Source organism: Halichoerus grypus, chromosome 2, assembly GCF_964656455.1.
Source record: "Halichoerus grypus chromosome 2, mHalGry1.hap1.1, whole genome shotgun sequence".
NCBI classification, from domain to species: domain Eukaryota; kingdom Metazoa; phylum Chordata; class Mammalia; order Carnivora; family Phocidae; genus Halichoerus; species Halichoerus grypus.
The window spans coordinates 204,549,666-204,570,221 of NC_135713.1; the positions used below are offsets into that span (position 1 = coordinate 204,549,666).

General features: G+C 57.0%; 1 protein-coding gene across 2 annotated transcripts; it reads right to left on the reverse strand.

Moving 5' to 3' along the window:
* Nucleotides 1-10,072: 10,072 nt before the first annotated feature.
* Nucleotides 10,073-19,736, reverse strand: CYGB (cytoglobin). Of its 2 annotated transcripts, XM_078066145.1 has the most exons (5): nt 19,418-19,736; nt 14,317-14,548; nt 13,857-14,020; nt 13,579-13,635; nt 10,073-11,397 (listed from the first exon to the last, which is right to left on the reverse strand). In XM_078066145.1, the coding sequence occupies exons 1-5, from the start codon at nt 19,558-19,560 to the stop codon at nt 11,364-11,366; spliced, it is 630 nt and encodes a 209-aa protein (XP_077922271.1). In that variant the 5' UTR covers nt 19,561-19,736; the 3' UTR covers nt 10,073-11,363. The 2 variants fall into 2 exon arrangements, with proteins under 2 accessions (XP_077922271.1, XP_035944408.1); XM_036088515.2 differs by lacking the exon at nt 13,579-13,635 and having other exon boundaries at nt 19,418-19,730.
* Nucleotides 19,737-20,556: the final 820 nt, after the last annotated feature.

Sequence of the window (20,556 nt, forward strand, 5' to 3'; positions counted from 1 at the left end):
CATAAGGGTGGGGGCCGACAGCCAGAGGACCTAAGTTCAGATCCTGACCCTGCCTCCTGCTATCTGTGTGGCCTTGGACAAATCCTGCAACCTCCCTGAGCCTCGGCTTCCTCCTCTGTAAATGGGGGTCATGATAGGCCCTGCCTCTTGTAAGAAGAGCCCCCCCCCCCGGGGGGAGGGGAGGGGCACCTGGCATGTGCTATGGTTACTGTCGATACTACTGTTCCTATTGTCACACTAGGACCCCATTTCTCATCAATTCTGAGCCAATTTCTACTCCCTCTCAGCCCAGAGAAGCTGGCCTCTGATTCCTGATCTCCCTGTGGCCCAGCCTCTCCCTAGCTCAGCGGCTCCCCTGGGGTTGCTCTCCCTCGCCCCCTGGGCACCCATACTTGTGGGGTCCCACCTGCAACAGCCCTGTGGCCAGGGCCAAAATTGGTGAGCCTCCCCCTTCCTAAAGGCATTGACAGGACCCGCCCAACTCCCTCCAGGGTGGGGTGCGGGCTGGGTGCGGGCTGGGTGTAGTGTTCGCTAACCCCTGCGAGCACTGGGCCGCTCTGTCCTTCCACTCTCCTGGCCCCTTGGCCCGAGTCTGGCTCCCCCGGTGGACGCTTCTTCCTCCTCAGCAGGAAGAGGACTTGGCCTAGCCTCCTCCTTCGGCCTAGACAAAACTGTGGCCAGGGGAGCTGGGAGGAACTCCAAGGTCTGCAGGCCCCTTTCTCAGCCCTGGAGGCGCTTATCTTGCCCTACCAGCTTTGCCTGGAGGAGCAGAGTTTGAAGGGAGACTCTGCTGGGGGGGAAGGGGCCTGGACCTATGGGACCAGAATCGGGCAGTCCTGTTGGTCTCAGGGGACAGCCTGGCCCCTTACAGAGCTCCTAAGTGGGATGGGGGTGGGAGGTTAAGAAGTGAAAAGAGGAGGAGGGGCTCCTGACTGCTGGGGATTATCCAGAGGAAAGGCATCCTTCCTCGTCCCCATCCCCCAAGCGTTGGGGGTGGGGAAAGGGCCAAAGCTGGAGGGTTGATCCCCGGTAGCAAATGCATGGGCGGATTATTGTGCACCCACCACATGCCTGGGGGCCGTGGGCACAGAGAGGAACAAGACCAGGGCCTGTGTGCGAAGAGCTGGGGCTCGGTAGCACGGAGGTGGAAATACACAGGGGCTATAAGAGGAAGGATGAGGGCAGCCTGATCGAAGGGCTGTAATGTGTTATCTCAACTCTTGTGACAAGTCAGAAGTAGTACCACTGTGATCCTCTCCATTTTAGGGATGAGAAGACTGAGGCAGAGGGAGATGAAGTGGAGAAGCTGGGGTTTGAGCCAAGTCTCACAATCTGACTTTAGACTCTAGCAAATGGTCCAGATACCTGAGCCATGGGGTCAGCCCAGGAACACCAGGGAAACTGTAGGAGCCCCCAGGGGGAGAGGGACTCATGGTGCTGATAGCCGTCAGGGATTTGCCCCCTAGAAACAGAGCACCCCGCCCAGCGATGTAGGTGCAGGGAGGCTGAGCGGGGCCTTGGCTGCAACTCCAGACACCTGTGCAGCCGGAGGGCAGAAGGGCGTCCAATAGACCAGGGGTATAGTTTGCGGTCATGTTACACAGCTGTTAAAAGCAGTTAGGCAACTCTGTGTGCTGATGAGGAATACATCCAGGATACATGAAGTGAAAAAGAGCAAGGTGCATGTTAACGTAACTCCATCTACCTACGTTTAAAGAGAACATCCATGTATTTGCCGGTAGATCCACAAACACATTCTGGAAGTGCATGTGTGGGGTGACCCTGCGTGGGAGGGTAGTGGAGAGAAGCGGGACAGACACTTGCTTTTCATCGCATACCATGTGCGTGTATTACTTTTATCGCTTACAGAAAACACAGTCTAAACTTTTTCTAAAATTAGCCTAAAGGGGGATGCCTGGGTGGCTCAGTCGGGTGAAGCATCTGCCTTCAGCTCAGGTCGTGATCCCAGGGTCCTGGGATCGAGTCCCACATCGGGCTCCCTGCTCAGTGAGGAGTCTGCTTTTCCCTCTGCACCCCCCCCCCCGCCTTGTGCTCTCTCTTCCTCTCTCTCTCAAATAAATAAATAAAATCTTTAAACAAAATTAGCCTAAAGGTGTCAGGAGGATCTTGACAGGGAAGGATGAGGAAAGGAATTGCTGGTGGGAAGAACAAGAACAAAGACACAGGAACGAGGGGCCCCTGGTTATAGCTGGGGGGGGTTCTGGCATCCCAGGACGTGCGGGGAGGCTGACAGGCAACAAGTGTGGGGAGGCAGGAGGTGTACGCTGGAAGCTCTGCTAGGTCAGGAGAGGTGCTTTTATTTTTCTGTAAGCAGTGGGGAGTTTTTAAATTGGAACATTGCATCTCATATTTTACTCTTTGAAAATTGCTTTCATAGACATGGTTACATTTTTAATCTTGACAGCAATCCTGCAGGGTAGGCAAACCAAGCGTTACAGATGAGGAAACAGGCTTTGTGGAATAAAGACCACACACTCAAGAGTTTTAAAATGAGAACACTTTGTCCCTTGTAAGCACTGATTTGCGGGAAGGCTGGGGAAGGGAGCAAACAGCCACCAGCTCCCTGACACATGAGAATAATATAGGCTTTCTTTCGTGTCTGAGCAATCCTGAGACCCCCTCGTGACATTCAGATCAAGAAGGTGAGACATTGTGACCCCCAGAAGAAAAGGGCAAGGGGACCCTGAAGTCATAAGTTGGCGAACTCAGAAAGGTTCTGATGATACACCTTTGAAGGATGTCCCTGTGTTTGTCCAGGGGAGTAAAATACTAGGGGTCTCTTTGTTAGCTGAGATTCAAAGAAATGTAGAACACGTAATGAAGCCCTATTGAATGACGAGATGCTGACTTTCTTGTCAAGGTTCAGAGAGGTTTAGCGCTGTGCCCAGGGCCACACAGCCGGTAGAGAGCCGAGCTGTGTACGGTGCCAAGGCCCATGTTCTTTCCAGCCACCCTGGACCATACCCGTATTTCAGAAGGGGCATTCTGGCTGTGCTTAGGACAGACAGGTTTGGCAAAGGTAGCAAGGCTAGTGAAGAGGCTACTGCAAAGGTCCAGGTCAGGGCGCCTGGGTGGCTCAGTCGTTAAGCATCTGCCTTTGGCTCAGGTCATGATCCCAGGGTCCTGGGATCAAGTCCCACATCGGGCTCCCTGCTCGGCAGGAAGCCTGCTTCTCCCTCTCCCACTCCCCCTGCTTGTGTTCTTGCTCTCGCTATCTCTCTCTGTGTCAAATAAATAAATAAAATCTTAAAAAAAAAAAAAAAAAAGGTCCAGGTCAAAGGGATGGGGAAAGAGGCTGGGGGACCTGAGCGGAGAAGAGGATCAGAAAGGCATCCCCTCTACCCAGAATTTGGCTGACCCAGGACCTCAGATGTCCTCTCCATTTATGTTCTGGGCTTATCCCCCCACCCACGGGCTCTAGGGGGGCAAAGTCAAGAAAGAGAGCTTGGGCGGGGTGAAGTTGAGGGATTTTTCGGAGAAGGGAGCCAGTATCTTGCTGGGCCCTGGCCGTTAGTATTGATGGTGCAAAGTCGCCACCTAGTGGCGATGAGGGGTGCTGCACCAAGGAGCCCCACGTGGTCTAGGGAACCTGGAGAAGGCATGATTCATCTTTACTCCCTCCACCTGCTTTCTCACCAGAAAACCTGGCAGCCCCACCTAAATACGACAGGCATTAAGGCCACAGGCTCGCTCTTCAGAGGGCTTATCGGCGTTAGTAAGCTGCAAAAGCCTATGTAACTTCTCTCTGCCATCCTGCCCTCCTTTCAGAAGGTCATGCCCAGGAAGGGGCACCAGTGACCCTCTCTCTATTAGGGTGCACCAGGTATTTTAAGAGCTGCCTGCCACCCAGGTGAAACACTGGGGCGTCCAGTGTCCAGAGGCTGATGTGGTCAGACTCCTGGGGCCCCGAGATGCTTTTCAGCTCTGTTTCTTTGGGGTGCTGTCTCCTCCCCCCTGGTGACCTTGAAATCTCTGCCTCTCTCCCAGCAGTCTGGTCCTTGCACGTGCTGTTCTCAGTCCTTTATCAGCCCTCCTCTGAGGCATCCTAGTCTCATCCCAGATCTGGTCATTTTGACTGGCCTTTGGGAACGGACTTTGAATGTTATTCCAGAGCCCACATTACCTTCCGTATCCTGGCTGGGCTCATCCTGCAGACCCCGGGTCGCTGCTGCATCTTCCCTCCCTCACCTTGGAGGCTGCAGTCACCCTGGGAGGGCCGTGGGTTGGGGGGACACTGGCTTTGGTGACAGATACTCCAGTATACCCACTAACTAGCTGTTTGATGACTTACATTAGGCAATTTAGCTAACCTTGAGGAGCTGAGGCCTCCCTAGGAAGACTTCCCCCCTTAGGAGCCCCACCCAGAAGCCATAAACAAAAAGATTGACGGATCTGATGACATAAAAGCTGTAGACTTCTGTGCCATAACAGATGCCCTTGATAAAATGAGAAGCCACGCAATGGGAGAAAGTACTTCCGATGGTTGTAACTGATAAAGGATCAATATCTAGAAACTAAAAAAGAGGTCCTACACATCAATTTTAAAATTACAAAATAAGAGGGGCACCTGGCTGGCTCAGTCAGGGGAGCGTGCGACTCTTGATCTCAGGTTATGAGTTCGAGTCCCATATTTGGTGTAGAGATTACTTAAAAAAAAATTTTTTTTTTTTTTTAAGATCCGAGGACCCTGGGATCATGACCTGAGCCAAAGGCAGATGCTTAACCGACTGAGCCACCAGGCGCCCCTAAAAATAAAATCTTTTTAAAAATTACAACATAAGAGGAATATTGGATAAAGAATAAGAACAGGTAATTCAAAGAATAAGTGAAAATTGTCAGTGAATATACCCGATGCCCAAGCCCACTAATAATTGGGGGGAAAGGCAAATTGTAAGTATGATGACCCCTAGCATCCAGATCTCAGTGTCTGAATAGAAGGCACCACCAAAGGAATCAGGGCTCCCCTGAGAAACGGCGGGCTGAGGGTCTGGGGCAGGAGAAAGTGCCTGGGGAGCCTGAGATACCTTGTTTGTGGCAGAGAGCAAGGAAGCCTTCAAAGATTAATGGCATCATGCAAGAAGGACCCAGGAACCAGCTGGAAGGGACTCCCACTGGCCAAACTGGAACAATCTGAACATCAAAAAGAAAAATGATTGTAGGGGTGCCTGGGTGGTTGGGCATCCGACTCTTGATTTTGGCTAAGGTCATGATCTTGGGGTTGTGGGATTGAGCCCCGAGTCTGACTCCAAGCTTAGTGGGGAGTCTGCTGGAAATTCTCTCTCCCTCTCCCTCTGCCCCTTCCTCTGCTCATGCTCTCTCTCTCTCTCAAATAAATAAATAAATCTTTAAAAAGAAAAGAAAAGAAAAACGATCGTAGATGATTGAAATGCACGGGAATCGTGAAAAGTTGTGTGTTCCTAAGAAACTTCAACAGAAGAAATCAGAGAAACTCTTGGGACCCCCCAGTGGGGCATTTACTAAACCAATATCTTACTTTGAAAACTGGTGTTGGGGCGCCTGACTGGCTCGGTCTGTAGAACGTGTGACTCTTGGTCTCGGGGTTGTGAGTTCAAGCACCACGCTGGGTGGAGAGATGACTAAAAAAAAAGTGAATAAAGGGAAAATCTCAAGCATCTATCCATCTATCTTTTCAGTAGGAACAGTGTTTCAAAGTAACCAAATAGCCCCACTTTGGGGGAAGGAAAGCTCTGCTTTACAGAAAGGTATCAGCTGCCCTAGCAAGTCCCCCCAGCCTTAGCTGCTTAAAACAACACACACTATTATCTCACAGTTTCTGTGGCTCAGGAGCCCAGGTGTGGCTCAGCTGGGTTCTTTGGCTCAGGGTATCTTGTGAGGCTATCATCCAAGTGTTAGCGGGGCCTGTGGGCATCTCAAGCCTGGCTAGGGGACGATCCACTTCCAAGCTCATTGGTGGGTTCGGTCCCCCAGTGGCTATTGTCCAGAGGCTGTTGTCCAGAGGCAGGGCCAGCTTCATGGGCACGTGACCTGGACAGCAGCACAGAGCCCTGTGCTCAGAAGGGCTCTTTTTATTTTGTTTATTTTATTTTTTAATTTTTAAGTCATCTCTACACCTGGCGTGGGACTTGAACTTATAACCCTGAGACCAAGAGTTGCGTGTTCAACCAACAGAGCCAGCCAGGTGCCCCGGAAGGGGTCTGTACCAGATTTAACGCTCTGCTGTCTATTTGTCTAATACTCTTATCTTTGAGCTTGTATTTTGTAAGCGAACCAATGGGACAATGGAGTGTGTACGTGAGCAGAGGAGATATGCCATATATGTGTCCGCCGTTATTTCTTAGGACTCCATTTGCATAAATTGTTTCAAGATGCCCCATGAACACCAGGCATTCTCCAAATGCTTTCTGTATATGTCTGAATTTCTTTTTTTTTTTTTAAGATTTTATTTATTTATTTGAGAGACAGAGAGAGAGAGAACAAGCGGGGAGGGAGGGAGAGGGAGAAGCAGACTCCCCTGCTGAGCAGGGAGCCGGATGTGGGGCTCGAACCCAGGACCCTGGGATCATGACCTGAGCTGAAGGCAGACGCTTAACGACTGAGCCACCCAGGCGCCCCCAGCAAGAGTCTCCTGATGCCAGTCTGAAACGGTGGCCCCTCCCTCTGTTTGGAGAAATGCAAAAGCTGTTGTTTTTCTTTTCTTTTCTTTTTAAGATTTTGTTTATTTATATGGGAGAGAGCACGAGCGAGGGGCAGAAGGAGAAGGAGAAGCAGGCTTCCCACCTAGCAGGGAGCCTGACTCGGGGCTCAGTCCCAGGACCCTGGGATCATGGCCTGAACCAAAGGCAGACGCTTAACCGACTGAGACACCCAGGTGCCCCACAAAAGCTCTTTGGAGGAGCTTTGCTCCCTCAGGCTCCCAAAGTCTTTTCCATGATCCAAGGGGATGTAGAAGTAAATGCACGGTCTGGATCCCGCCGCTCCTCCCGAGCTTGGAACACCTGGGCCCCCACCATCAGCCCAGATCTTGGTTCAGGAATGAGAAACAGAACATTAGGTCTGTGGACACATTGTCTCTCTGAAGCTCTGTGTGGGGCCGTCCCACCTCTCCCAACAGTCTCAGATCCCAGATCCCTTCTTGACTTCATTAACCTCCCCTGTTATTAGCTACTCCTTTTATAGGGCCTTCTAGACCCCAGAGGGCTATCTGGGACCTGGCAGCCGTTGGAAGGTCTGCACTGGGGCCGACAAGACTGGAGAAAGCATTGCCCGGTGCTGAGTGGAGACAGACTATGAAAGCAGGAGAGTGGCTAGGAGGCCAGGCCAGGGGTGATGGGTTTTTTTTTTCTGCTCTGGGTGCTTCACTCTGCATCTCTCTGCTAATGATGGGAGTTGGGGTGGGGGGGCGGTGCTCAGACTTTGGGGTCAGCCTGGGGTTCCTGCTTTGCCCTGTGACTGTGGGCAAGTTGTTAACTGCATCCTGTTATAAAATGGGTCATAAAATGGGGTTATGAGGTGCATTTCTGAGGGTGTTGGAGGAAAATAGGTGAGGCCTTTCTAGAGGAGCTCCCTCCTGCCCCCAAGACTCTGTCCTCACTGGTCTGAAATTACCCCACTGTTCACACATTCATTACCAAGTTCTTCCTCCCTGCCAGGATGGACAATTCCTGGAGCAGGGCCCGGCCAGACCTGCAGGGCCCCGCAAGTGTCTGGCTTATAGGAGGAGGAGCAGGTGGGTCCCTGCTTGTTCCCTTGCTCTTTCCTCCCCTTACGGGTATAGCGGGCTAAGTGGAGGCCTCCAGATTCATGGAGCCCGGGAACCTGCCTTATTGGAGAAACGGCCTTTGCAGATGTTAAAGATCTCGAGATGAGATCATCTTGGGTTTAGGCCGACACACAGAAGGCCGTGTGGCCACAAGCTGAGGGACACCCGGAGCCACCAGAAATGAGTGAGTTTGTAGGTGTTGACAAAGAAGAGCCAACAATCTGGGCACCCGGGGTGCTTTATCTCTCGTCTGTTTTTTAATAGAGCATTTATTAACTTTTTCCACCTGGCTCAGAATATGGGAGGATATCTTCATAAATAGGTATGGGGGTTCACATTTTTCCTTTGTGCCTCAGGATACGTCTTTTAAAGCGAGGGAGGAAGGTGGGCCCACAGGTAAGGGAAGTAGGAAGGGAAGGTCGCGGCCTCCCAGTGAGGGTCCCGCCCAGCGGCCAGCAGGGGGCGCTGTGGGGCTGCGTGGCCAGGACCGCTTGGTGGGGAAGGAGCTGCAGCCTGGGCAACCCCCCTTCCTGTCACCCCATCACTCACAGCCTGAGCAAGCCAGGGGGAGCTGGCCCAGTTGCTTAGCTCTTAAGCGACAAGGCTATCCCTGAGTATAGAGCACAAAAGCCCAGACCTGGCTCCCCTACCCAGGGGACAGCCTACTGGGGGCACCCCGGCCCTGCCCAGCTGGCCATGGTTGGACTTGTCCCTCCCCCACCCCACCCCTACGCAGCAGCATCTCTAGCCCAGGTCTAGGGGGAGTCGCTAATTGCCTGTGTCCCATGTCAAGGGGGTGGGGAGAGGGGATAAACTTTCTCAAGGGCCACATTCCTGAATGATTCCAGTTTTGCCTGGTTCAGAGGCTCCTTCCCACTTATGCCAACTGAAGTGAAGGAGGGGAGTCTTTCTTCCCAGAGGCTCTTCCCCACCCTGCGCACAGAGGCCCCCTTTCCTCTCACAGCTCCCGCTGTCCCCAGCCCTCTGGCTCCGGTTCAGCCTGAGCTCACCAGGGGCCATCAAGCCCAGGATCTCCCTGTCCTTTGCCCTGCTTCCTGCGATTTCCCTCCTTTATTCACTGCCTTCCCCTTTCCTCTCAAGACTGGTCTTGGCCAGCCCACCCTCTCTCCTCCTTCCATTTGCTGCTTCCGATGGTCTGATGGTCAAGTCACCCTGTCCTGAGCATGCCCACGTCCCCAGTACTGTGGCTGGCTTACATCCTCCTCCTCCAGGAACCGGCCTTGTGCACTCCTATTTTATTTTATTTTTCACTCCTATTTTAAATCAGAGGTGACCATGCAGCTCAGAAAGGCTAAGTGACTTGCCCAAAGCCACACAGCATTAGGAGCAGTCTGGCTCCAGAGTGCAGCACCCTGCCCTGCAGCACTGCCTCCCTGGAAAGGCCTTGCCCATTGCTGCCCTCTCCACCCCACACTTCTGCCTCATTCACACAGCTCACTCTTGGCCCCATGCACTGGTCTTGCTTTCTATGAGTGGTATTCATTTACTCTTTGGACTTCTATTGAGCACCTCTGCTGTGCCAGGCCCAGAAGATGAAGGTGTAGCCTGCATTCGAGGAGTTCACGGTCTGGGAGACAAGACTTCCTGAACGTCAGTTGAATCTTCCCTGGCAGCCAGGAGCCCTCCCAAGGGTGGCTGGAGGCTGCTTCCTGCTTCTCCTGCAGCCCACCCAGGGGGGGTGACCTCTTGGTCCCTCCTTGGGGAGTTGATGCTCTGGCGGTTGCCTCCATCATGCGTGGGGCGGGACAGGCCGGCCTGAGGCTGTGGGGTGCGGGATCCAGGGCTTGGGAAGGGGGTCTGGGAGCTGAGAGCTCAGGGAAGGTGCTAGAGGTTTCAGATGGTATAAGCAGACTTCCTTTCTCAAACACCCTCGGCCGGCACTTCTGGGAACTTTGTTCCCTGCACCCCCCCCCACCCACCCCCCCCCCCTCCGTGTGGGATGCGCAGTGCTCACCTTGGGCAGGTGGGGGCCCAATCCTTGGCTCTCTCCCAGGGAGGAGATTTCCAGAACAAAAGATTAAAAGCCCCTCGACTTTTTAAAAACAAGCACAGACACCCTTCCTGGCCCTCCACAGCCCCGCTTCCAGTCTCCAGCCCGTGCTTCTGATTACACGGTTCGGGGCGTCCACCCCGGGTGTGAGCCCCAACTCCGCGGACCCACGGCTGAGGCACAGGGGAGGGGGCCCTTGGGTGGCTCTCAAGAAAAGGCCTGAGCCCCGAGCTAAGGAGCGGAGGCAGAGGCGAGTGGCAGTGGGCAGGAAAAGACAGAATGAGTGGCGCAGACGCGGGAAGAGGGAGTCTGTTTAATGACACGGCTGGGTCTGGTTACAAACATCAGAAACTACAAAAGGACAGGCAGTTACACGCGTGGCTGCATGAGGATGGGACAGGAGGGGACACGGCACAGAAGCCACAGTAACCAGACATCCTTGCGGATGGCACACGTGACCGAGGGGCACACACGGGGGGTTCCCCAGCAACTCTGACCCCGATGGGTGGACAGGACTGACTGGCAGCCAGCAGCCAGGGGGCAGGGAGGGAAGGCCCTCGGCCCGCAGAGCTGCAGGATGGGACAGAGGCATCTGGCCTGTCATCACTGACAGCAGCGTGGAGCCCCACTCCCGCTGGGCTCCTAGCAGCAAAGGCAGATGGGGCTGGCATTCGAGGTTTCTGCACCAGGGCCCCTCCCCCGGTGGGGGGTCCTCCTGTCCCACACTGCTGGCCCCTCGGTCTGCCCTTGCCCATGCTGGAGCAAGTCAGGGAGCCACATCCTTTCTGGGGCAGGGGGAGAGGGGGAAAGCCAAATCCTTTTTACCTAGAAGTGGAAAGCAGGAATGTGCGGAGCTGGTTGGAGAAAGGGCTGGACTCTGCTGGCCAGCTGGGTCACCCCCACCCTGCCCACCCAGGCCCTTGGGTCACCCCCACCCTACCCACAGGCGTAGATTCTCTCTGTGCTGAGATGGGACCCCCGTCTCTGCCAGAACACTCTGTCCTCTGCCCAGAGGCATGACCAGGACCCCTCCCTGCCCCACACGCAGATGGGCAAAACCAAGGCTTCACATGTGCCTCTGGGCCCCGTAGATACACAGTATAGATATGTATGTATATATATATATTTTATATAGAGATTGTATATAGAATATATCTGTATATATGGTAGATGAGTGTGCATGATGCTCTAGATAGGTGATGTGGGGACCTGCATGCTGGTCGGGCAGATAGAAACGGGGCTGCCTTATTCCCGGAGAGACTCAGACCTGCCCCAGACCCCTGTCAGCTGCTCAGCTAGGTCTCTGACAGAGAGTAGAAAAGCTAAGAAGAGTGGGCCCAGCTCTTCAGGGAGGAAGCGTCCCCCACCCCCACAGGCCGCTGAGCTGGGGTCCGCATCCCCACAGCCAGCGCCACCTCCCGGCGGCTCCAGTGGGAACTGTGGCCACAACAGAGGCTGCCTCTTTCCGGGAAGATGAGTCAGGGATTCCTCCAGCTTCCTTGGCACCCAGGAATGGAGGGTCAAGGAGGGTCTTCAGAACTCGGCCTTCTGCTCAAGGTGCTGCCTGGGAGGGGGAGGAAAGAGGGGGTCCTATGGCCCCGAAGAGGGCAGCGTGGCTGGTGGGCTGTGGATGAGATAGGAGATGGAGATAAGAGGTTACAAGGGGCACGGAGTGGGGCCAGGGAATAAGGGGGTCAGGGGAGAGGGGTCAGGGGACGACGGCAAGGCAGGACACGATCTGCCGGGACACCCAGCCCGCTGCAGCTGGAAGCAACCCGCCAGACCCGAGTTCTAGCCCCCTTTGGCCAGAAACTTGCTGCGTGACCTCAGACAAATCAGGTGGCCCACCTGAACCCCAGATCTTTCTCTCCAACATGTGAATAACGTCTGCCGTGCTTACCTCTATGAGAATGGAGTAACATCAACTGTGTGAACACATTTCACAAACCACAAAGAACCTTTCAAACATCAGCTCCTCTCCTGTTAATTCTGAGACCCGTGTCCTCTCTGGTTGGCCTGTCTGGGTACCCTTCTTGTGACCCATAGGCATTCTCTGCACACGCAGCCCTTTTGCACTCATCACCATGCCCCCCAACGTCCTGACTCCCCCACCCACAAAAAAAAATGCACACACACCCTTAAGCAGAGACAGTTCAATAAACAGTGGCATCTGGCCCACCACTGCTTCCCTGATAAGAGAAGCTGGACCGAGGCCTTCTAGAACTCTGCTCTGTAACTCCCTCCCACCATCTGAACCCATTTGGACCTTAGCAGTAGGTTGGGTCTGTAGGCCCCACGCCCAAGGAGACACGCCTTCTCGGGGCCCATACCCGTGCCCTCAGGAGACCGGGGTAGGGGGGGTGAAAGTGCAAAGGGACGAGGGGACAATCCCCACGACTTCACGGCTGGTGGGTGCGGGGGGAGACACAAATTTGAGGTGCCCAGGCCCAGATGGATGCAGGGCTCCAGCCAGTCCCCACAACAGCCCATCCATTCACTCCACGAGGAGCAGAAATGGGCAGACTGAGATTCTGGTGGTTTCTTAATGTTTGGGATTTGGTGAGATGTAAGTCCCACGGGTCCAGCTGGGGCAAGACAGGGGAGGGGACAGGGCTTCGTGTCGGGAAACGCCGTCCATGTGTTTCTGATTCACTGGGACTCACGCTGGCCAGCTCTCTCCTTCTCCCTCTCCAGTTCCTCTAGGCCCCTGTAAAAAAGCCCTTTTCTCTAGAAGCAGGAAGTGTTGTCTCCTGGCTGTAAACAAACTCATCTCTGGCAGCTGGAGCTGAGCCGGCCTGGGGAGAGGCGTGGGAGGGCAAGCCCCTTCCCCCCACAGACCCTCCCTGGCCCCTCTGTCTGCTTCCGGCCGCTCTTCGGGCTCTACCAGCCCCTCCTCTGGCAGGTAAAGATCTTCTGCCGGCTTCCCGTCCGTCCCCCCCCCCCCCCCCCGGGGATCTGGGGTAGGCCAGGGCCCAGCTGTGCACATCTGGAGTCGCTCCCTGGCTGTAGCCAGAAGTTCCTGAGGTTTCTACTCTCCTGGGGTGGTGCCGCCGTGGGGGAAGGGAGCCGGAGCAAGCTGGGGCCGGTGTGGTCAGCAGCAGGAAGGTCAGGAGGCCTGGCCTCCCAAGGTCGCCCTCAGGGGACCTCCTCCAGAGCTGGGCCTGGAGGCCTTGTGAGCAGGAGGTCCCGGCAAGCTCCGTGGGCCAGCTTGGAGCCCAGGGAGGAGACGCGCCTTTTCCATGGGAAACTGCTGGGAATGTTTCTCTACAACGCGTGTCCTGGGCCGCTGGCTGACCCCTGCTTCCCATTCCCGCCTACGCTCCTCTCCCTCCTTCCTACTCCAGCTCTGCCTCCGCCCCTCCATTGAGCTCCCAGAGCTGCCTGCCCCTTGGGGGCCCAGGCAGGCCGGAGTGTTCCCAGCCACCATGTCTGGGGGCCAGCCCTCCCCTCCTGCCCCGAGTCAGCTGGAGTCACTGAGGCTGGCCACCCTCCTCAAGCCCATCTCCCCGGCCCTCACCCCAGAACTGGGAACCTGGCCTCCAGGGTCAGCCTACAAGTAAACACTGCTGACGGTACGCGTGGTGGTGATACCCTCGCAGGCCCCTCGTGGGCTTGGGCATGTGCGTCTGTGTGCACACATCCTCGTGATTCTCATGGCTCCAGCCCTACCGAGGCAGAGGCAGGACGGAGCACTGGTCAGCATGAGCTGAAAAACAGCCCCATGTGATTGGTAGCCAGGGAGGAAGTGGTCGGACTTAGCCTGGCCTGCCTCTGGGCCCGATGAGCTAGCCTTCCCGCCAGGAACCTTTTAGAGCTGCCCTGGGCGGCCTTGGTCTTGGGGGTCTCCGAGTGCTCTCTTGTCCTAGAGAAGGAGAATTTGTTCAGGGCTCACTGCTCCGACCGGCCCGTGGTAGGGGCCGAGCCCTCTCCCATCGTGCCTGTTCTTAAATGTGTCAGACCCCAGACCCAGCGTCCCGGAAGTGTCCCTGCCCCAGCAGTCAGCTCCTGTGCCCAGGAGAGATGGGAGATCAGGGGGCAGGGGAGGACACGGCAGGGAGGCGGCCCACCCTCAACCCTCCTCACATGGTGGCATTGGGGACCTGCTGCACCCAGCCCACTTCCTTGTAGGCAGCGGTCACGTGGCTGTAGATGAGGCCACGCAGCTTGGCCCAGGCTCTCTGCGTCTCCGGTGGGAAGTCATTGGCAAATTCCTCGGCGATCACCTCCAGAATCACCCCAGAGAGGATCTGGGAGCAAAGGGAGGAGGGGAAAGTAAGTGCCTGGGTGCGCTGCACCCCCCCAAGCCCCCAGGAACCCCAGCACCCCTTCTATCCAGAGTTTGGCCAAGGGGATCATTGACGACACGACAGCCTGGCAGCTTGGGAGCCAGGCACCTTTGAGACCCGATCCTGCCGCCCCTCCCTGTCACAGCCACGCTGGGGGAAGAGGCTGGGCTGTCCAGTGGTCCCCGGCTGTTGCCCCAGGAGCTCCCAGAGCAGAGCAGGTTGGGTGGTGCACTGGCCACGCCCACCTAGCCACGTACCTTGAAGTACATGGGCTCCACCTTGTGCTTGAGGGCGTGGGCTTTGCCCACAAGGGCGAGCACAGAGGATACCTTCTCGGGGTCGTGCAGGTTTTCCACCACGGTGTTGAGGGCCCCCATGACCCGGCAGGCGTGTTTCCGCAGCTGGGGGCTCTTCTCCATCTCCAGGGGCTCGGTCATGTGCTTGAACTGGCTGAAGTACTGCTTGGCCGACGGGAAGTTCACAAAGAACCTGGCGGGAGGGGGGGTGAGCGCTGAAGTAGGGGCTGCCATGGCCCCACCCCGAGGTGGCCAAGATGATGGGGGTGCGGGGTAGGAGGGGCAGGACCCGAAAGTGTTTTCACCACCTTGTGTAGCTGTCCCTCAGGTGCAGACCCTCCCTCTGGCCGGGCTGGTGTACGTGCACCTCCCCCAACCCCCTCCCCCAGGTCCTGGCCATTTCCATCCGCCAGACTTGCATACTGTCAGCTCTGTCCCCCAAGCCTCTGTCTTTCTTGCTCTGGCCTCCTTTCCAAACCCGACACACCCTTCAAGGCTGGCTCCAGTCCCAGCAGAGAGGGTAAGAGCTCTAGTTCTGGAATCTCGGGCCAGCGTGACCTTGGGCAAGTGACTTTACTTTTCTGAGGCTCAGTGTCCTCATCCATGCAATGGGCATCGTTGTTCCTGGCTTGCTATGAGGATGAACTGAGAAACCACGGGTGGAGTCCTCAGCACAGTGTGAATGCGGCGTGCTCAGTAAATGCCAGCCTTTATTGCGATCAAGTTAGAGCTCTCTTTGCAGACAAAGTAAAGCCCGAGTGACCTAGCTCAGGTCACCCAGTCCACGGAGGGAAGAAATGCGACTCAGTCCTCCTGCCAGCTCGTCTGTTCCCTCCTCACGACCTGCTTTCCTCCTCAGCCAGTAGCACATATTGATTGGCTAATTTAATTAGAGCTACGGCCTAGTCTTACCCTCCTAGTGTGGTTCCGTCATTACTTTACATCTGCACATCATGCTTCTCCAAGAAGCCTCAGCACATCCTGTGGCAGATCCCAGGTCTTTTTAGCTCTCTCCCTGCCTCTCCAGTTTACCTGAGATTGTCTAATTCCCCCCCCCCCCGCCCCAAATATCACTTTTGTTAGGTCACTCTCGTGCTCAAAAACATTCAGTGAAAACAACAAAAAAAACAAAAAAACACTCAGTGGCTCCCCATTGCCTACTGGACAGAGTCAAAATCCTTAACCTGGGATTCCAGGCTTCCGACAAACTGTCCCAACTCAGCCACCTTCCTCCAGCCCCCTCCAGCTGCTGGTAAAGCACTCCTTGGGCCGGCCAGCCTTTCCACACCGTAGGTGAGATGTCTTCCTCACTCTTTCTCACGTTGGACTGGCCTCCCCCAAGTGCCCGGGCTTGCCCAGGGTGACTGTTTTCCCCTTAAGGCCATTAGGGGTTCTCCCGACACCTTCTACGGCTTCTTCCCTTTCTGCCTGTTGGACTGGGTCCCACAACCCAAGGGCAGGGCCTGTGGCTCTCACACACCCTCTGACCCATCACCTCAGCCCAGGGCCCTGTGGTCTGCAGGATGACACCGACGACCTCTGCATCCCCTCTCCCAGCCAGAGCTGGACGTTGGGGGAGGTACACGCGGAGACTCGATCAGAACTTCTGAACGTGTAGGGAATGTCTTGGGACAACCTGTTTTGTCCGGTGGTGTCACAACTCTGAAGTGTCCCCTTTTGTGATCAGAGAAAGCTGATAATCTGCCAAATCAGCCCTTTGGCCAGAGAGCTGGAACAGATGCAGAAAGAGCATCTGGCTGGGGCCATCCCTTCAGGGGACAAAGCTGCTTGCTGGCAGGGGGAGTGACTAGGACACGGCCCATGTGGAGACCAAGGGTGACCTTGGGCAAACCACTTCACAACCTCTTGTCTGCACAAGTGTGAGAGGAGTTCCTCCCGCCCGATACTTCACAGATATACTGGTGAGGACAAATGAGGCAATGAGTCTGAAAAGACAGTGGATTTTTCTGGAGAGGCACTGCATGAAGGACAAATGTGAAGAACCCAATCTGGACTTAAATGAGTATCTTAGGCTGTGGGCATTTCACATTGCCATAAAGATAATGATCGCTGTTTGCCTGGTGTGTTGCCACGTGCAAAACATCTCCACCTGTTCTTTAATTTAATTGCCACCACCAAGCAGGCATTATATTCATTTTACTGATGAGGAGCTAACAGGGAAGACTTACTGAGCACTTACTAGATTGTTTCATTAATCCTGCAATAGCCTCCTGACCTTGGCACTGTTTTTATCCCCATGTTCTGCTGTAGGAATCGATGCCCCAGGTTGCCCAGCAAAGTGGGTGGCAGGGCCAGGAAGGAGAGACCCTACCCACCCCATCCTGCCTCGGAGAGACTGCTATGCCAGGGAGACAGGGGCCTGGGACCCAGTGAGTCTCCTGCCCCAACACCCCGGGGCCAGGTGATGGCCCTGAGGAGTGACGGTCCCAGGGAGCCCGACTGCTGCACCAGGGGAGTCTGGGGCCGCATGCTCTGCTCCCTCATCCTGGCCTCTATCCCCGGCCCCTCCGCAGGCACTCTCTCGACCCTCCCAGTCCAGGCCTGTGCTGTCAGCCGGGGAGAAACCTCAGCAGCCAGCCTTGGGGAGTTTCTCAGCTCCCAGAGGCATCTGGGCTTCCAGCAGAGCCTGAAATAGGCTCGTCTGAGTGCGAGGAGGGGAAGGCGGCAGAGTTACAACCGGGAGGGGAGGCTTCCCAGAGCATGGGTGTTCCCTCTCAGTTGGAGTGCAGGTGTGGGGTCTGGCTCAGACCCAAAGACAGCTTCTCCAGCACTGCCACCACCTTCCTGGCTGCGAACTCCTGGGTGGGGGGGAAGTAGAGCACGGGGGTGCGGCTGGCTTTAGCCCAGCAGGGAGGGAGGACCCGAGAGCAATGGGCCGGAGGACTAGTGTCTCAGGCTCTCACTGGGGCCTGTCCCTGTGGATATGTGTGAAATTGGGGAGCGGGGTGTGACAGAACTGAGGTGCACGGGATCTGGGGAGGGGCCTTTGGGACACCCGAGAAGCTTATCGATCTTGCCCTTTCCTCCCTTTAACCAAGCCTCCCCCACCTGGCAGGTCAGGGGGCAGGGAGCAGGAAGAGACCCAGGAGGGGCAGGCTGGTGGGGCCTGGGTCTGGCAGGGAGTTGCTGAGCCAGCGCTGGGCTCCCATCAACACAGAGGTGGGTCAGGTGGAGTGTGGCCTGGGCTGACCAGCAGGCTAGATCTAACTGCTATCTCAGGCCTTCTCAGATGAATTGTGGACCTTCACTGAGCACTGAGCACATTGGTAAATGCCCCCCCACCCCGCCCCACCCACCCAAACCCAGCCTCCCTAAGATTCAGGAATGGGGAACTGCAGGGGCATAGAGAGAAAGATCTTGTCAGAATATTAGACTCTCAAGAAAGAGCCCTGGCCGTAGTGTTCAGTTCCTTCCTCTGCACCCCCATTCCCCGGGGAGGCTGGGTGGTACCCCAGGAGCTGCACCTTGGACACGTCCCCTCCACGTCCTCCCTGGCAAATGGCAGGGTGTCGGGACAGCAAATCTCCAAGGCCCTAAGGACTCCACCTCCTTTCCTCTTGGTGACCCATGTGCACACCGGGGTGCATCCTAAGGCCTGGTGGGCTCGCGTGAGCCGACACACACAGCGAAGAGCCGCCCTCCGGGGCAGCAGTCTGGCACATCTGTGACTCCACTACCCACCGTGTGCTTGTGTGGGTGCTCCCGCGTGTAGGTCTGTGTCTCAGAATGTCCGATGGCTTCGGGATCTGAAACCCCCTTGTAGCCTCCCCACCATCACCCCCCCGCCATGTTTCTGGGTCTCGGGGCTGCCCAAAGAGCTGCCTTCCTCAGGAATTCTCCTCCAACTCAAGAGTGCCTCTTGCTCTTCTTCCTCCAAAATTTGTTTCCAAGTTGGAATCAGGGCATATCGATATGGAGCTGGGTAGGTCTCAGGCTTAGGGGAGGCAGAAGGCAGAGAGAGTCAGGGAGACAGAGAACCCAGAGCCAGGGGCCAGGACTGGGAGACAGGCATGCATTTCAACTCTCCCTTCCACAAACAAGGGCTCACCCCATCTCCAAAGAATAAGGCTGCCCTGCTCTGTCCCAGATCTGGCCGTTTCCCTCTGCCTCGGACAGAGGGTTGAGGGTGAATGTGGGTCTGGGGCCCCAGGGACCAGCATGTGTGGGAAGAGAGCATCATTCCGTGGCTGTAGTCTGTTACTAGCTTGTGTGGGGTGGGGACATTAACTATAGAGCAACGGTATGTGTCCACCAGTGTGTGGTGTGCAAATAAGTGTTACTTTGGGGGCTTGTGGTACCTGAGTAACCCCTGAGCCCAAGACACACGGCCTTTCCTCCTCAAGTGGTCATTCCAGGGTGGGGTCCTGACTCCTGACACTTCTTCCTTTCCCTCCTCAGCTCAGCAGGCACGGTACCCTAGGGACCCTTCACTTCTCCACTCACCTGTGCCTCACCTGGGAGCTCCCTGTCCGCCCACCCCCTAGGGGCAGGAAGGGGCCAGCTGGGGAAGCCGGACCCTAGTGTCCTACTCCTTCTGACCTCTATTCTCTGGCTCTTTGCTCTGTCCTTCCAAGAGGCTGTGAACACAGAAAGGGGCTGAGCTGGAGAGGGGTCTGCTCCTCTTTGTCCCTCTGCTTGGCTGAGCCTCAGTCTTCCTGCCTCTAAAATGGGGAGTCCCCAGCTGAAGCACACAAATCGAAATGTGTGTCTGTGGGAGCTGGGTTGGGTGGTTGGGGTCGCTGATGAAGAAGGCATGCCTGGCCCAGCCAGGAGTTCTGAGGCCGGGGAGAGGAGAGGGACCGAGGTGTCCTCCTCCTGCGTCTGGCTCTTAGTTCCTAGCCCCACGCCCAGAGCCAGGACCGGCTCAGCCAGGGCTTCGCCCACCCCAAGGCGCCCCACGCTGCCCGCACCCGGGCAGGCCCGGCCCCAATTTCAGCTGGAGAGGTGGCGCCGGAGCTCGGACCCGGGCCGAACCCGCCCCTGCCCGGAGCCGCTGCCGCCCTCCCTCCCCCGGCCTCGGCCGGGCCGGAGTGACACCTACCTCACCAGGATGGCCACCCCCACGTCCTCGCAGTTGGCATAGAGCCGGGCCCACGTAGCCTGCACCGCCTTCCTCTCCGCCTCGGACAGCTCCTCGCTCCGCTCCCTGCGCTCAATCTCCATCTCGCCCGGCACTTTCTCCATGAGCAGCTCCAAGCCCAGCCCGGCTTCGCTCGGCGGCGGCGGGGCGCGGGGCGCCGGGCGCGGGGAGCCGGGGCCGGCTGCGTGCGCGGCGGGCGGGCTGGCGAGTGAGGGGTAGAGCGCGCCGGAGGGAGGGAGCGTGTCTGTGCGCGCCGGGTGTGTGTGTGTGTGTGTGTGTGTGTGTGTGTGCAGGGTATATGTGCGGGGGGCGGGGGACCGCGAGCGGGGGGCGGGGATGTGGTCTGCTGGAAAAATGTTAAAAAAAATAAAGCCGCTCCAAACCCCCAACCCCGCGTCGGTGAGCCAATTCCGGCAAGGTGAAGGCTGGGTGGGGTGGGGGCGACGCGGCGGGCGCCCGCGAGGCCACCGCGGACCTTGACCGCCGGGCGGGGCTGGGGCGTAGGTGTGGTGGGAGTGCTGGGGGGGCCTCGGGGGGAGGGGACGGTCACGCGGCGCCGGGCTGTGCCGGCCGCGCAGGAGTGCGCCCCGGGCGGGCGCGGGTCGGGGGGCACGGTGTCCCGGCTCACGCTGCGGGCGGTGTCGGGCCGGGCGCGAGTGTGCACCCTTCACGCGGCGGGGAACTGACTCAAAGTCAAACACTCCCAGGCGTTTGCGGCGTGGCCGCCCCCCCCCGAGGGGGCGGACGCAGCCCCTCCGGCGGCGCGGGGGTCCCAGCTGAGCTCACGCTCACTCCGGCTTCTCCCTAGCCGGCCACTGGGGGCCGCGGCGCCCCTCCCAGAGCTCCCGACCCCAGGCTCCGGAGGGTTTAGGACTGGGGTCCCTTCCCTGCTCCAATTCCGTATTGGAATCCCCCGCTGCGGGGATGGGGGACGGCTGTCGAACTTCAGCGCGGGAGGCCTGCGGTCCCCTTTCCTTCCGGCCAGCAACCACCCCCGCCCACCCTGTGCGTGCACATGGCGTCGGAAAAAAAAGTCCCTGAGTGGTTTATTAATGACACACGCAAGCAAAAAACAGGCGCTACCCCGAATTCCGGCCCTG

Coding starts and splice junctions, on each gene's coding strand:
- CYGB (XM_078066145.1), bottom strand. CDS start 19,560: ATGGAGAAAGTGCCGGGCGAGATGGAGATTGAGCGCAGGGAGCGGAGC. Junction 13,636..13,856: donor CAGGTCCCCAATGCCACCAT/GTGAGGAGGGTT, acceptor CTCCTTCTCTAG/GACAAGAGAGCACTCGGAGA. Junction 11,398..13,578: donor GCCCAGGGCAGCTCTAAAAG/GTTCCTGGCGGG, acceptor TCTCATCCACAG/CCCACCAGCCACGCTGCCCT.